Below are 13,738 nucleotides of genomic sequence, written 5' to 3'. Positions count from 1 at the left end.
AACCTTAAGAAATAGGGCCACAAAGTAGAGTCCACGACATGCGAGTGTGGAGAAGAGCAAACCACAGACCACCTATTACAATACAGTCTGAGCTCTGCCACATGTACAATGGAGGATCTTCTTATAGCAACACCAGAGGCACTCCAAGTGGCCAGCTACTGGTCACTTAGTATAATGCCAAGTTTTTTAAAACTTTTTTTTTGTTTTTAAATACAGTAAAATGTACCCTTGGTTCACTTCTGACACGTTATATAAAATAACATCAAATACATAGATAAAATGTATTATTATTATTATTATTATTATTATTTTCCCATAAGTTTTTATTATGTATTTAAAAAATGCATAATCTTAGCATCTTAACATCAAATCCATATTCAGCTGTTAATGAAATACAGAAGGGAAACAGAAAGGATCTTGAGAGCTTCCTCAAAAGATCAACTCCGAATTTGCTCAGAGTAGGAGGCCAAAACCAATAAGGTCCTTTCTCTGGTTACTATCGATCTAATTCAATTTACCAAGTGGCCCCAGAAACAGGTCTCTAAGGTCAGGCAGGGTCATAAAAGGGTCACCGATCCTGTGTTCTCCAATTGTTTGAGACTTCAGAGGTCAAACACAGCGCTGCACATTGAATCCAGAATATAAAATGGCATGGCTGATTTGATATACTAGGTACTGACACAGATTAGTCCAAGGGTGGGGAAAGTGGGCGTCGAGGATCAATGGGAGATCACTTTCAAAGACGGTATATTCACAGACCGGTGAATATATTTAAGTACCTGCCGTGGTATGAAGGCTGGCTCTTCCAGGACATAGATTGTGGGCAGGGTAGGATATAACCCTGGGGCTTTGCCTCCCAATTGAGGCCTGTGAAAAAAAGAAAAGATTCCATTATTATATATGTTTAATTACTTTTAAGCTTTGTCCCTATATAACAGGGCTGGGTAGCGATGTAATAGGTTCCATCAGCTCTTGCCAGTCTTACCAATGGGGAGCACTGATGTAGTTTGTCAGTACCTAGAGGACCAAAAGTTCCCCAGCCCTGCTATAAAAGCATGCAAGGTGTTGTCTATCGTGAATCCCCAACTAAGGGCCCTTCCAGACAGGCCCTATATTCCAGGATCTGATCCCAGGTTTTCTGTTTATTCCAGATTATGTGGCAGTGCGGACTCATACAATCCAGTTTAAAGAAAAAACCTGGGCTCAGATCCTGGGATCTAGGGCCTGTCTGGAAGGGCCACAAATCTCTTGGCTCTACTCTTCCCTAACTAGTTCTATGCAAATCAAATACAGAAAGCCCCCAAGTTACGAACAAGATAGGTTGGGAAGTCTGACTTGACCATGGTAGTCCACGCTCTGGTTACATCCCGTATAGACTACTGCAACGTGCTCTACGTGGGGCTGCCTTTGAAAACTGTTTGAACGTTTCAAATGGTCCAGCGTGCGGCAGCAAGGTTACTAACGGGAGCTGCGCTCAGGGAGCATACAACTCCTCTGTTGCGCCAGCTCCACTGGCTGCCAGTTTGCTACCGGGCACAATTCAAAGTGCTGGCTTTAGCCTATAAAGCTTTAAACGGTTCCGGCCCAGCTTACCTATCTGAACACATCTCCTCCTATGAACCTTCTAGACATTTAAGATCGTCTGGGGAAGCCCTGCTCTCGATCCTGCCTGCCTCACAGGCGTGTCTAGTGGGAACGAGAGTCAAGGCCTTCTCAGTGGTGGCCCCTCGGTTGTGGAACTCCCTGCCCAGGGATAGTAGATCGGCTCCCTCCCTCCTGACTTTTCAAAAAGGAGTGAAAACATGGCTCTTTGAGCTGGTGTTTGAAACTTCAGCGTAATCAAATAAATACATCTGGAATATGGATATGGAATGGCTAAAGACGATGTAAATGAGGAATTGGATTGGAAAACACTGGGGTTTTTTTACTTTTATAGTTTTTATGGTTTTTATATGTATTAGGATGTGATCTAATTGTTTTAACCCATGTATGTATATTTATATATACTATTTATAATTGTTGCTGGTCTGTACGCTGCCCTGAGTCACCTTTGGGCTGAAATGGGCGGGATAAAAATGACGTAAATAAATAAATAAAATTAATTAATTTGTACATAAATCGGAACAAATACATTTTAAAGTGTAACTCCAGCCATACATCTATATATACACACACAGAGACACATATACACATACATACATACACACACACACCATTGGGCAGACCTTGTATTCGATGGGACAAACCAATGGTTACGCTATTCAGCCAGAAATGGAAAAGAAAAGCACAGGATCGTGTATTTTGGCAAATAGTAGATTTGCTTGAAACTCAAAGGAGTGGATCGACAATGGATAGGAGATATATGTATCTGTAGTCATAATAAAAGTGAAAATGTCTATGTTTGTGTGTGGCTGGGGTGCTCACTTCCACAGACAGGCTCCCGCTTCCACAGATAGCTTTAACCCACAATGCTGAAGAGCAACCAAAAGCCCTCCCTCTAATGACATTTCAGATTATAGCGAGCACCATGAACACGAACAACCCCTGCCAATGTCCTCCCCAACACCATAATGCACACCGTCCAAGTGAAGGCTTTCATACAAGGACCATTTAATCCTAGATTTTACGTATATCCTCTACCACAGACATCCCAGTGTTTCTTACTCTCTCCGCTGGTGTGGAATTTGCATGATCCAACCCACTGCCTCTCTCTTAATCCTATCCTACTCTTTTCAACTCTGTCTGCATAACAAACAGAGCAGAACTAATCAGGAACTAAACATACTGAAGGAGTTTGGGGAACAGATTCCACATGATGGAAGTTATCGTTCACCCTGATTAAAATCAGAACTATGACCTCCACTGACAGTGGACCTGGACCACATTTGGCACATAGAAGCACCATGACCAACAAAAAATACAGGAGGGCTTAGGAGGAAATTCACCTTGATTTAGAGGAATTACAGTTCACCTATATCCAGAGAGCACTGTGGACGCAAACAACAATGGATCTGCACCAAATTTGGCACGTATGCCAAATTTGAATACTGCTGGGTTTTGGAGGGGAATTGGTCTTGACACTTGTTAGTTGTAGATATTGGAATTTATAATTCACCTGCAATCAAAGAGTACTCTGCAACCCGCCAATGATGGACTTGGACCTAACTTGGCACACAGACCAACTGAACATCTAGAGCAAACTTGACCAACATGACAAACTTTAAGTATTGATAGAGTTTCAGGGGGTCAACCTGGCATGATGTGAGTTGTAGTACACCCACAACTTTATGCATTCTGAATTTTTTTTTAAAAAAATGACTTCTTCTAACAACCTGGGCAACGCTGGGAACCCAAGCTAGTATGTATATGTGTGTGTGTATACACACACACAAGCTTTGGATAGTATAGGGAATGGTGAACACCCCTGTAGTATTTGTTTTGCAGTCTGTGCCCCTGTTCAGAAGGTTTAACCTCACTTCATACCCCTGCAACAACTGGATTTTGAAAAATCTGGCTTGTTGTGGAAACAAGGATTAGTGACAAAGGTTCAATGGAGACACCTCTCCCCATAAATCTTTCAGGAGTGAATTTCCCTCCCAAGGGGTGGATTTCCTGTTGTCTCAGCCCTGTTCTTACCTATGAGTAATTTTAAGTCAGATGGTTGTAACTCAGGGACTGCCTGTAGTTGGCCTCATATGGTTTTTGTTTTAAAAATCCGTTTTAAAATTGATTTCTAAGATTTTTTGCAGAACATGTACTGATAGCTAACCAACCTGTGATGGCTCTGCGTCTGGTTGCTGTTAGACGCAAGGTCTTGACACTGGGGACTTCCAATAGATCTTGGTCCTCAGAACGGAGGGATCTCTGGGGTTGGTAGGGGGTGAGGCGGTCCCTCAGATACATCGGCCCCAGACCATGGAAGGCCTTAAAGGTGACTACCATCACTTTGAAAGTGATCCGGTGCTAAATTGGTAACCAATGCAGCTGTAGTAAGATTGGTGTTATGTGGCATCTCATCGGAATTCCCGCAAGAAGCCGAGCAGCTGCATTTTGTACCAACTTGAGCTTCCGGATCACCGACAGAGGAAGGCCAATGTAGAGGGCATTATAGTAGTCCAGTCTTGAGATGACCGTGGCCTGGATCACCGTAGCTAGGTCGTCCCTGGACAGGTAGGGGGCCAGCCGTCTAGCCTGCCGCAGATGAAAGAAGGCGGTTCTGCTAACGGCGGGGACCTGAGCCTCCATCGTCAGCAGAGGGTCCAAAAGGACTCCCAGACTCTTTACCAATGATGACGGGCGTAGCGCCTCGCCATCCAGGGTAGGCAGCTGGATATCCCCACTGCCCGGTCGACCCAGCCACAGGATCTCCATCTTTGCTGGATTCACCCTCAACCTGCTGGCACGCAGCCATCCAGTAACGGCCTCGAGACACTGATGGAAACAATTGGGAACAGAGTCCGGTCGGCCTTCCATCTTCAGCACCAGCTGAGTGTCATCGGCGTACTGATAACACTCAAGCCCAAAACCTCGAACCAGCTGAGCAAGTGGTCGCATATAGATGTTAAATAACAGAGGGGAGAGAATGGCCCCCTGAGGAACCCCACAAGATAGAGGGGACCTCTCAGAGACCAGACCTCCCCTCTCCACTCACTGTCCACGGTTGTGAAGAAAGGAGGACAGCCAGTTTAAAGCTGTCCCCCTGACTCCAGCAACAGCAAGGCGGTGGGTCAAAAGATTGTGGTCGACTGTGTCAAATGCTGCTGTGAGATCCAATAACACAAGCAGCGCTGACCCGCCCTGGTCAAGCTGGCATCGAGGGGAATCCGTGATGGAGACCAGCACAGTCTCTGTCCCATGCCCCACACGGAAGCCGGACTGGAAGGGATCTAGTCAGGCTGTGTCGCCTAGGAATTGCTGCAACTGCTCCACTGCTGCCCTCTCAAGATGGCGCGCACATCCAAAGAGCCCGTGATTCCCACCAAAACAGATCTTGACCAAACTTGGCACACAGACCACCTGTGACCAAGAAAAAATACTGGAGGGGTTTGGGAGGGATTACCCTAGCATGATGGGAGTTGCAGTCCCCCCATATCTAGATATCCTCATGAACCCCATCAACAATGGATCTGGTCCAAACTTGATACACAGACCCATGATGACCGACTTTAAATACTGGTGTGGTTGGGGACAGGATGGGACACAATGAAAAAGATGAGTCTCCTAGTGGAGAGAAAAAGTGGAATAAAAACAAACATCATCATTTTTATCATCATCATCACTATTGGAATTGCAGTCCACTGATATCCAGAGAGTACTGTGAACCCCACCAGCAATGGATCTGGATGAAACGTGGTGCACAGACCCATCATGGTCACATCTAAATACTGGAGGGGTTTGGGGGGCAATGGTAGAGGATGATGGAAGTTAAAAATCCACTGGAATCCAGAGAACACTGTGAACCCCATCGACGGTGGATCTGGTCCAAATTTGGCACGCAGATCCATCATGACCAAATGTAACTACTGGTGCGGTTTGGGGGGGGGGGGGGCAATAACAGAGGATGATTGGAGCTAAAGTACACTGGCATCCGGAGAACACTATGAACTCATTGACAATGGATCTGGACCAATCTTGGCACACAGACCCACCATGACCAAATGTAAACATCGGTGCAGTTTGGTGGGGAAATGACAGAGGATGATGGGAGTTAAAGTCCACTGACATTAAGAGAGCAGTGTGAACCTCAGTGACAATGGATCTGAACCAAACTTGGCACACTGATCCATCACGACCAAATGTAACTACTAGTGTGGCTTGATGAGGCAATGACAGAGGATGATGGTAGTTAAACGGTTCCGGCCCAACTTACCTATCCGAACGTCTCTCCCCTCATGAACCTTGTAGGAATTTAAGATCATCTGGGGAGGCCCTGCTCTTGATCCCACCTGCCTCACAGGTGCGCTTGGTGGGGCCGAGGGACAGGGCCTTCTCAGTGGTGGCCCCTCGGCTGTGGCACTCCCTTCCTGGGGATATTAGATCGGCCCCCTCCCTCCTGACCTTTAGGAAAAGAGTAAAAACCTGGCTCTTGAGCAAGTTTTTGGAACCTCATTGTAACCAGATAAACTCAGTATAGTGAATGAATATGGAACGGCTTAACGATGCAATGTGAAATGCGAAAGACTGCTCAAACTTCCGTACAGTGGCCCTTATTTCTCATGCCAGTAAGGTAATGCTCAAGATCCTGCAAGGAAGACTCCAGCAATACATGGAGCGAGAGTTGCCAGATGTTCAAGCTGGGTTTAGAAAAGGCAGAGGAACGAGAGACCAGATTGCCAATATCCGCTGGATAATGGAGAAAGGCAGGGAGTTTCAGAAAAACATCTACTTCTGTTTCATTGACTATTCTAAAGCCTTTGACTGTGTGGATCACAATAAATTGTGGCAAGTTCTTGGTGGGATGGGCATCCCAAGCCACCTTGTCTCTCTCCTGAGGAATCTGTACAAGAACCAAGTAGCAACAGTCAGAACTGACCACGGAACAACAGACTGGTTCAAGATTGGGAAAGGCGTACGGCAAGGCTGCATACTCTCACCCAACCTTTTTAACGTGTATGCAGAACACATCATGCGATGTGCGGGGCTTGATGAATGCAAAGGTGGGGTGAAAATTGCCGGAAGAAACATTAACAACCTCAGATATGCAGATGACACCACTCTGATGGCCGAAAGCGAGGAGGAGCTGAGGAGCCTTCTAATCAAGGTGAAAGAAGAAAGCGCAAAAGCTGGGTTGCATCTAAACATCAAAAAAGCCAAGATTATGGCAACAAGAATGATTGACAACTGGAAAATAGAGGGAGAAAATGTAGAGGCCGTGACAGACTTTGTATTTCTAGGCCCAAAGATTACTGCAGATGCAGACTGTGGCCAGGAAATCAAAAGACACTTACTTCTTGGGAGGAGAGCAATGTCCAATCTTGATAAAATAGTAAAGAGTAGAGACATCAGACTGGCAACAAAGATCCGCCTAGTCAAAGCCATGGTATTCCCTGTAGTAACCTACGGATGTGAGAGCTGGACCTTAGGGAAGGCTGAGCGAAGGAAGATCGATGCTTTTGAGCTGTGGTGTTGGAGGAAAGTTCTGAGAGTGCTTTGGACTGCGAGAAGATCCAACCAGTCCATCCTCCAGGAAATAAAGCCCGACTGCTCACTGGAGGGAAGGATACTAGAGATAAAGTTGAAGTACTTTGGCCACATCATGAGGAGACAGCAAAGCCTAGAGAAGATAATGATACTGGGGAAAGTGGAAGGTAAAAGGAAGAGGGGCCGACCAAGGGCAAGATGGATGGATGGCATCCTTGAAGTGACTGGACTGACCTTGAAGGAGCTGGGGGTGGTGACAGCCGACAGGGAGCTCTGGCATGGGCTGGTCCATGAGGTCACGAAGAGTCGGAGACGACTGAACGAATGAACAACAACAACAACGATGCAAATGGACATGGATTTAAACCTGGAAGTCATTGATTTTTATAGTTTTAAATTTGTTTTTATATGAATTTTATTATGTGATTTGACCTGTTTTAAACGATGTATTTATGTGTGTTCAGCATCTAACTGTTGCCAGTCTGTATGCTGCCTTGAGTCGCCTTCGAGCTGAAAAGGGCGGGATAAAAGTGTGGTAAGTAAATAAAATAAAATAAAATAAATAATAATGATGATAATGATAATAAACTTTATTTATACCCCGCCACCATCTCCCTGACGGAGACTTGGAGTGGCTTACATGGGGCCAAGCCTGGACAACATATTACAGCAAAAATAAAACCAAAACATAAGCAACAAGCATCATAAAGTCCACTGACATCCAGAGTGACTCACCAACGCTGTGTGAACCTCACCAACAATGGATCTAGTCCAAACTTGGCACACAGATCTATCACGACCAAATGTAAATACTGATGTGGTTTGGTGGGGCAATGACAGAGGATGATGGGAGTTAAAGTTCACTGTCATCCAGAAAACACTGGGAAGCTCACCGACAATGGATCTGGACCAAACTTGGTATGTAGATCCATCATGACTAAATGTAACTATCAGCGCAGTTTGGTAGGGTAATGACAGAGGATGACGGGAGTTCAAGTCCACTAACATTTAGAGAACACTGTGAACTCCATTGACGATGGATCTGGACCAAACTTGGCACACAAATCCATCATGACCAACTTTAGCTACCAATGCGGTTTGCGGGGGCAATGGCTGGGGATGATGGGGATTGTAGTTTACCCATATCCCTATGTGCTAATCTGAAGCAAAATACAGAATATTTCTAATATTTACGACAGGCGTGGGCATCGCCGTGCACCAAAGCGTAGTAGGTATATAAAGCAGGTATTTAAAAACAAACACGAAAACATTGTCTGATAATAAACCAACACAATTTCCCCCCTTTATGGATTCTGCAGCCCTGTTTTTTCGCGAAACCTCCACCAATAAGCAAAGAAAGTGGTCCACTTTGTAATCCCCCTCCCCAAAAGAAACCACTTTGTAAATTGGGGGGGGGGGGCTCCCATTAAGGAGAGCTAACCCCCAAAAGCCCCCAACTTGCAGCCCACGGCCAGGTCTTACAGAAGCCACCCAAAGGCCCCCAAGGGCCCCACTTCCGGCCCCCCACAAATAAGCTCCACCTGTTTGAGGCAAACCCTCAGCAATGTCCCTCCCTCCCCCTCCCAAAGACCCCCAACTTCCTCCCATCAATTCCAGGCCTTCTCCTTAAGAGGAAGGGGGGAGCCCCGACTTTTTGTTTCTTTCTCATAAGTGGGGGGACCCCTCCGTTGACACTCTGGCCACACACTCACCTCCGCCATAGCCGAGTGCGAACGGCCGTGGGGAGGGGGGAGGGGGCGCGAAGGAGCCCCGGATGTCGAGCCGCTCGCTGATTGGCTGCTCCGCGCGAGGGAGGGCGGGGGAAGGAGGGAGAAGAGGCAGAAGGAGGGGAAGGCCTGAGCGAGGTGGAAGGAAGGGGCAGGAGGGACAGAGGCAACCGAGGAGTTCAAAGAGGGGGGAACTGAGGTGGAATAGGAGGGGAAAGGAGACGGAGGTAAAATAGAGGAGGCAGGTGGGGAAAAGAGATGAAATATGAGGGAACTGAGGTACGAATATGAGGGGAAAAGGGCAGCTGGAAAAAAGGAACTGAGGTAAAATATAGGGAGCAGTGAGGTAAAAGAGGAAACAGGTAGAATGTAAGGGAAAAGGAGACAGCTAAAATATAAGGGGCAGGTGGAAAAGGAGGTAAAATGTGAGTTAAAATAGGAGGGAACTGAGGTAGAATATGAGAGAGAGAGAGAGAAAGGACAGGTGGAAAAGGAAGTAAAATGTGAGGGAAAGGGCAGGTGGGAAAAGGGGGCTGAGGGAGCAGGTAGAAAAAGAGGTAAAATAGGAGGTAAATGAGAGAATAGGCAGGTGGGAAAAGGGGACAGGTAAAATATAGGGAGCAGATGAGAAAAGAGGTAAAATAGGAGGGAACTGAGGTAGAATATGAGGGGAAAGGGGACTGCGGTAAAATATGGGGGCAGGTGGAAAAAGGCAAATATGGGGTAAAATCTGAGGGAACTGAGGTAGAATATGAGGGAAAAGGAGACTGAGGTAAAATATAGGATGCAGGTGGGGAAAAGAGGTGAAATATGAATTCAAATAGGAGGAACTGAGGTAGAATATGAGGTGAAAGAGGACTCAGGTAAAATATAGGAGGCAGATGGGGGAAAGTGGTGAAATATGAGTTGAAATAGGAGGGAACCAAGGTAGAATATGGGGGGGGGGGAGAAAGGACAGGTGGGAAGGGAGGTAAATGAGAGAATAGGCAGGTGGGAAAAGGGGACTGAGGTAAAATATAGGGAGCAGATGAGAAAAGAGGTAAAATAGGAGGGAACTGAGGTAGAATATGAGGGGAAAGGGGACTGCGGTAAAATATGGGGCAGGTGGAAAAAGAGGCAAATATGGGGTAAAATCTGAGGGAACTGAGGTAGAATATGAGGGAAAAGGAGACTGAGGTAAAATATAGGATGCAGGTGGGGAAAAGAGGTGAAATATGAATTCAAATAGGAGGAACTGAGGTAGAATATGAGGTGAAAGAGGACTCAGGTAAAATATAGGAGGCAGATGGGGGAAAGTGGTGAAATATGAGTTGAAATAGGAGGGAACCAAGGTAGAATATGAGGGGGGGAAAGAAAGGACAGGTGGGAAGGGAGGTAAATGAGAGAATAGGCAGGTGGGAAAAGGGGACTGAGGTAAAATATAGGGAGCAGATGAGAAAAGAGGTAAAATAGGAGGGAACTGAGGTAGAATATGAGGGGAAAGGGGACTGCGGTAAAATATGGGGGCAGGTAGAAAAAGAGGCAAATATGGGGTAAAATCTGAGGGAACTGAGGTAGAATATGAGGGAAAAGGAGACTGAGGTAAAATATAGGATGCAGGTGGGGAAAAGAGGTGAAATATGAGTTAAAATAAGAAGGAACTGAGGTAGAATATGAGGTGAAGGGACAGGTAAAATATAGGAGGCAGGTGGGGAAAGGTGAAATATGAGTTAAAATAGGAGGGAACTGAGGTAAAATATGAGGGAAAGACAGAAAGGCGAGGTGGAAAAGGAGAAAGTATGAGAGAATAGGCAGGTGGGAAAAGGGGACTGAGGTAAAATATAAGGAGCAGGCAGGAAAAGAGGTAAAATGGGAGGGAACTGAGGTAGAATATGAGGGAAGGGGACTGCGGTAAAATATGGGGGCAGGTGGGAAAAGAGGCAAATATGGGGTAAAATCTGAGGGAACTGAGGTAGAATATGAGGGAAAAGGAGACTAAGGTAAAATGTAAGGGGCAGGTGGAAAAAGAGGTAAAATAGGAGGGGACTGAAGTAGAATATTAGGGAAAAGAGACTGAGGTAAAATATAGGGGGCAAGTCGGAAAGGGTAAAATATGAGGGAAAATAGAGGGGATATGAGGGGAAGGGGGACTGATGTTAAATATAGGAGGCAGGTGGGAAAAGAGGACAAATTATGAGTCAAAACACGAAGGAACAGGTACAATATGAAGGGAAAAGGGGCTGGGGTAAAATATAGGGAGCCGATGGGAAAGGAGGTAAATATGAGTTTAAGAGGGAACTTAGGTATAATACGAAGGCAAGATAGAAAGCACAGGTGGGAAGGAGACAGCTAAAATATGGGGGGCAGGTGGGAAAGAAGATAAAATAGGTAAAATATGAGAGAACTGAGATAGAATATGAGGGAAAGAGAAAGGGAAGGTAGGAAAGGGAAACTGAGGTAAAATATAGGGAGCAGGTGGAAAAGGAGGTAAAATATGAGTTAAAATAAGAGACAACTGAGGTATAATATGAAGGAAAGATAGAAAGGACAGGTGGGAAAAAAGGGACTGAAGTAAAATATAGGAGAGAGGTGAAAAAAGAGGCCAAATATGAGTTAAATTAGGGAACTGAGGTAGAATATGAGGAGAAAGGACAGGTAGGAAAAGCGTACTGAGGTAAAATATAAGGGGCAGGTGGGGAAAGAGGTTAAATGTGAGTTAAAATTCAAGGGAAAGATAGACAGGCAGGTGGAAATGGATATTTTTCTTATAATATTTATCTATAAATTTCTCCTGAAGGAGAGAGCTGAGGTAGAATATGAGGGAAAGAAAGAAAGGACAGATGGAGAATGGAGACTGGGGTAAAGTATTGGGGACAGGTGGAAAAAGAGGTGAAGGGTGATCTAAAATATAAAAGAACTGAGGTAGAATATGAGGGGAAAAGGACTGAGGAAAAATATAAGGAGCAGCTGGGAATCAGGGGTGAAATATGAGTTAAAATAAGAGGGAACTGAGGTAGAATATGAGGGAAAGAGAGAAGGGGCAGGTAGGAAAAGGACTGTTGTAAAATATGGGGGCCAGGTGGAAAAAAGAGGCAAATATGGGGTAAAATCTGAGGGACCTGAGGTAGAAAATGAGGGAAAGGGGGACTGAGGTAAAATATAGGGAGCAGGTGGGAACTGAGGTAAAATGTGAGGTAAAATGTGAAGGAACTGGGGTAGAATATGAGGGAAAAGGAGACTGTGGTAAAATATAGGAGGCAGATGGTCGAAGAGGCAAAATATGAGTTAAAATATGAGGGAATTGAGGTAGAATATGAGAGAAAGGGAAACTGAAGTAAACTATAGGGAGCAGGTGGAAAAGGAGGTAAAATATTAGGGAATTGAGTCAGAATAAGAGGGAAAGAGAAAGGGCACACAGGAAAGGGGGACTGGGGTAAAATATAGGGGACAGGTGAAAAAAGGGGTAAAATATGAGTTAAAATAAGAGAATATGAGGGGAAAGGCGGATTGAGATAATATAGTAGGCAGGTGGGAAAGGAGGTAAAATAGGGAGGTAAAATAGGAGGGAACTGAGAACATGAGGGGAAAGGGGATTGAGATAAAATATAGATAGCAGGTGAAAAAGTATGTAAAATTTGAGCTAAAATAGGAACTGAGGTAGAATATGAGGAGAAAGGAACTGGTGTAAAATATAGGGGGTAGGTGGAAAAGGAGGTAAATGTGAGGTAAAAATGAGGGACCTGAGGTAGAATATGAAAGAGACAAAGGGCAGGTGAGAAAAGGGGATTGAAGTAAAATATGGCTGGCAGGTGGAAGAGGAGTTAAAATATGAGGGAACAGGTAGAATATGAAGGAAAAATAGAAGGGGCAGGTAGGAAAGGGGAGACAGGTAAAATATAGGGAGCAGGTGGAAAAAGAGGTAAAATATGAGGGAACTGAGGTAGAATATGGGGGAAAGAGAAAGGGCACGTTAGAAAGAGGAACGGGTAAAATATGAGGGCAAGGTGGAAAAAGAGGTAAAATATGAGAGAACTGAGGTAGAATATGAGGGAAGGATAGAAGGGGCAGGTAGAAAAAGGGGACTGAGGTAAAATATAAGGGGCAGGTGGTAAAGGAGGCAAAATGTGATTTAAAATATAAAGAAACAGGTAGAATATGAGGGAAAGAGAGCAGACAGGTAGCGAAAGGATAGGTAAAATACGGGGGTAGGTAAAAATAACTGAACTGAGGTAGAATAGGAGGGAAAGAAAGGGCAGGTGAAAAAAGGGAACTGAGGTAAAATATGGGGGCATGTGGAAAAGGAACTAAAATCAGGAAACTGAGGTAGGATGTGAGGGAAAAGTAGACTGAGGTAAAATGGGCAGGTAAGAAAAACGTAAAATGTGAATTGAAATATGAGGGAAAGATAAAAAGACAGGTGAAAAAGGCTATTATTATTATTATTATTATTATTATATTTATTTATACCCTGCTGTATCCTCCTGAAGGAGAGATCCGAGGTAGAATATGAGGAAATGGTAGACAGGGCAGTTTGGAAAACCAAAGCAAAACTGTGGCAGAGTATGAGGTAAAGAAGACGCAGGTGGAAAAAGCTAGGGAGGACTGAGGTAAACTATGAGGTAAAGTTTAAGGGGCGGGTGAAAAAGGCTAGGAAGCTCTAAGGAAAAATATAAGGGGCAGGCGGGAAAACTTAGAACTCAGACTATGAAGGAAAGTTATCTGGGACATCAGTGTTCTGGTTTGTGTAATCACCACCCAGGCCTCAAACCGATTCCCTAATTTCCCATGTAATCCTCTGCACAGAGAAAACACATAACTCAATATCAGTTTGAAACTGAATTAAATGATCAGTGTAGTTGGGCTCCGAGAGAGGGGAAGATCACTAAGCTTCA

The 13,738-nt window shown here is 44.9% G+C and overlaps 1 protein-coding gene across 3 annotated transcripts in view; it reads right to left on the bottom strand.

Annotated features, from left to right (window-relative positions):
* Positions 1-8,923, bottom strand: part of MIER2 (MIER family member 2) — a 33,488-nt gene extending 24,565 nt beyond the window's left edge. Inside the window, exons 1-2 of one of the 3 annotated variants that reach the window (XM_060785139.2) lie at positions 8,853-8,923; positions 780-867 (exon numbers count right to left, since the gene is read on the bottom strand). In XM_060785139.2, the coding sequence (XP_060641122.2) occupies positions 780-867; positions 8,853-8,861 (97 nt within the window). In that variant the 5' untranslated portion in view covers positions 8,862-8,923. The remainder of the gene's footprint in view (positions 1-779; positions 868-8,852) is intronic. The other 2 variants (XM_060785140.2, XM_060785138.2) reach the window with 2 other exon arrangements.
* Positions 8,924-13,738: the final 4,815 nt, after the last annotated feature.

This window comes from Anolis sagrei, chromosome X (genome assembly GCF_037176765.1).
Source record: "Anolis sagrei isolate rAnoSag1 chromosome X, rAnoSag1.mat, whole genome shotgun sequence".
Taxonomy (NCBI): Eukaryota; Metazoa; Chordata; class Lepidosauria; order Squamata; family Dactyloidae; genus Anolis; species Anolis sagrei.
This window is presented reverse-complemented; position numbering and strand designations above follow the sequence as displayed.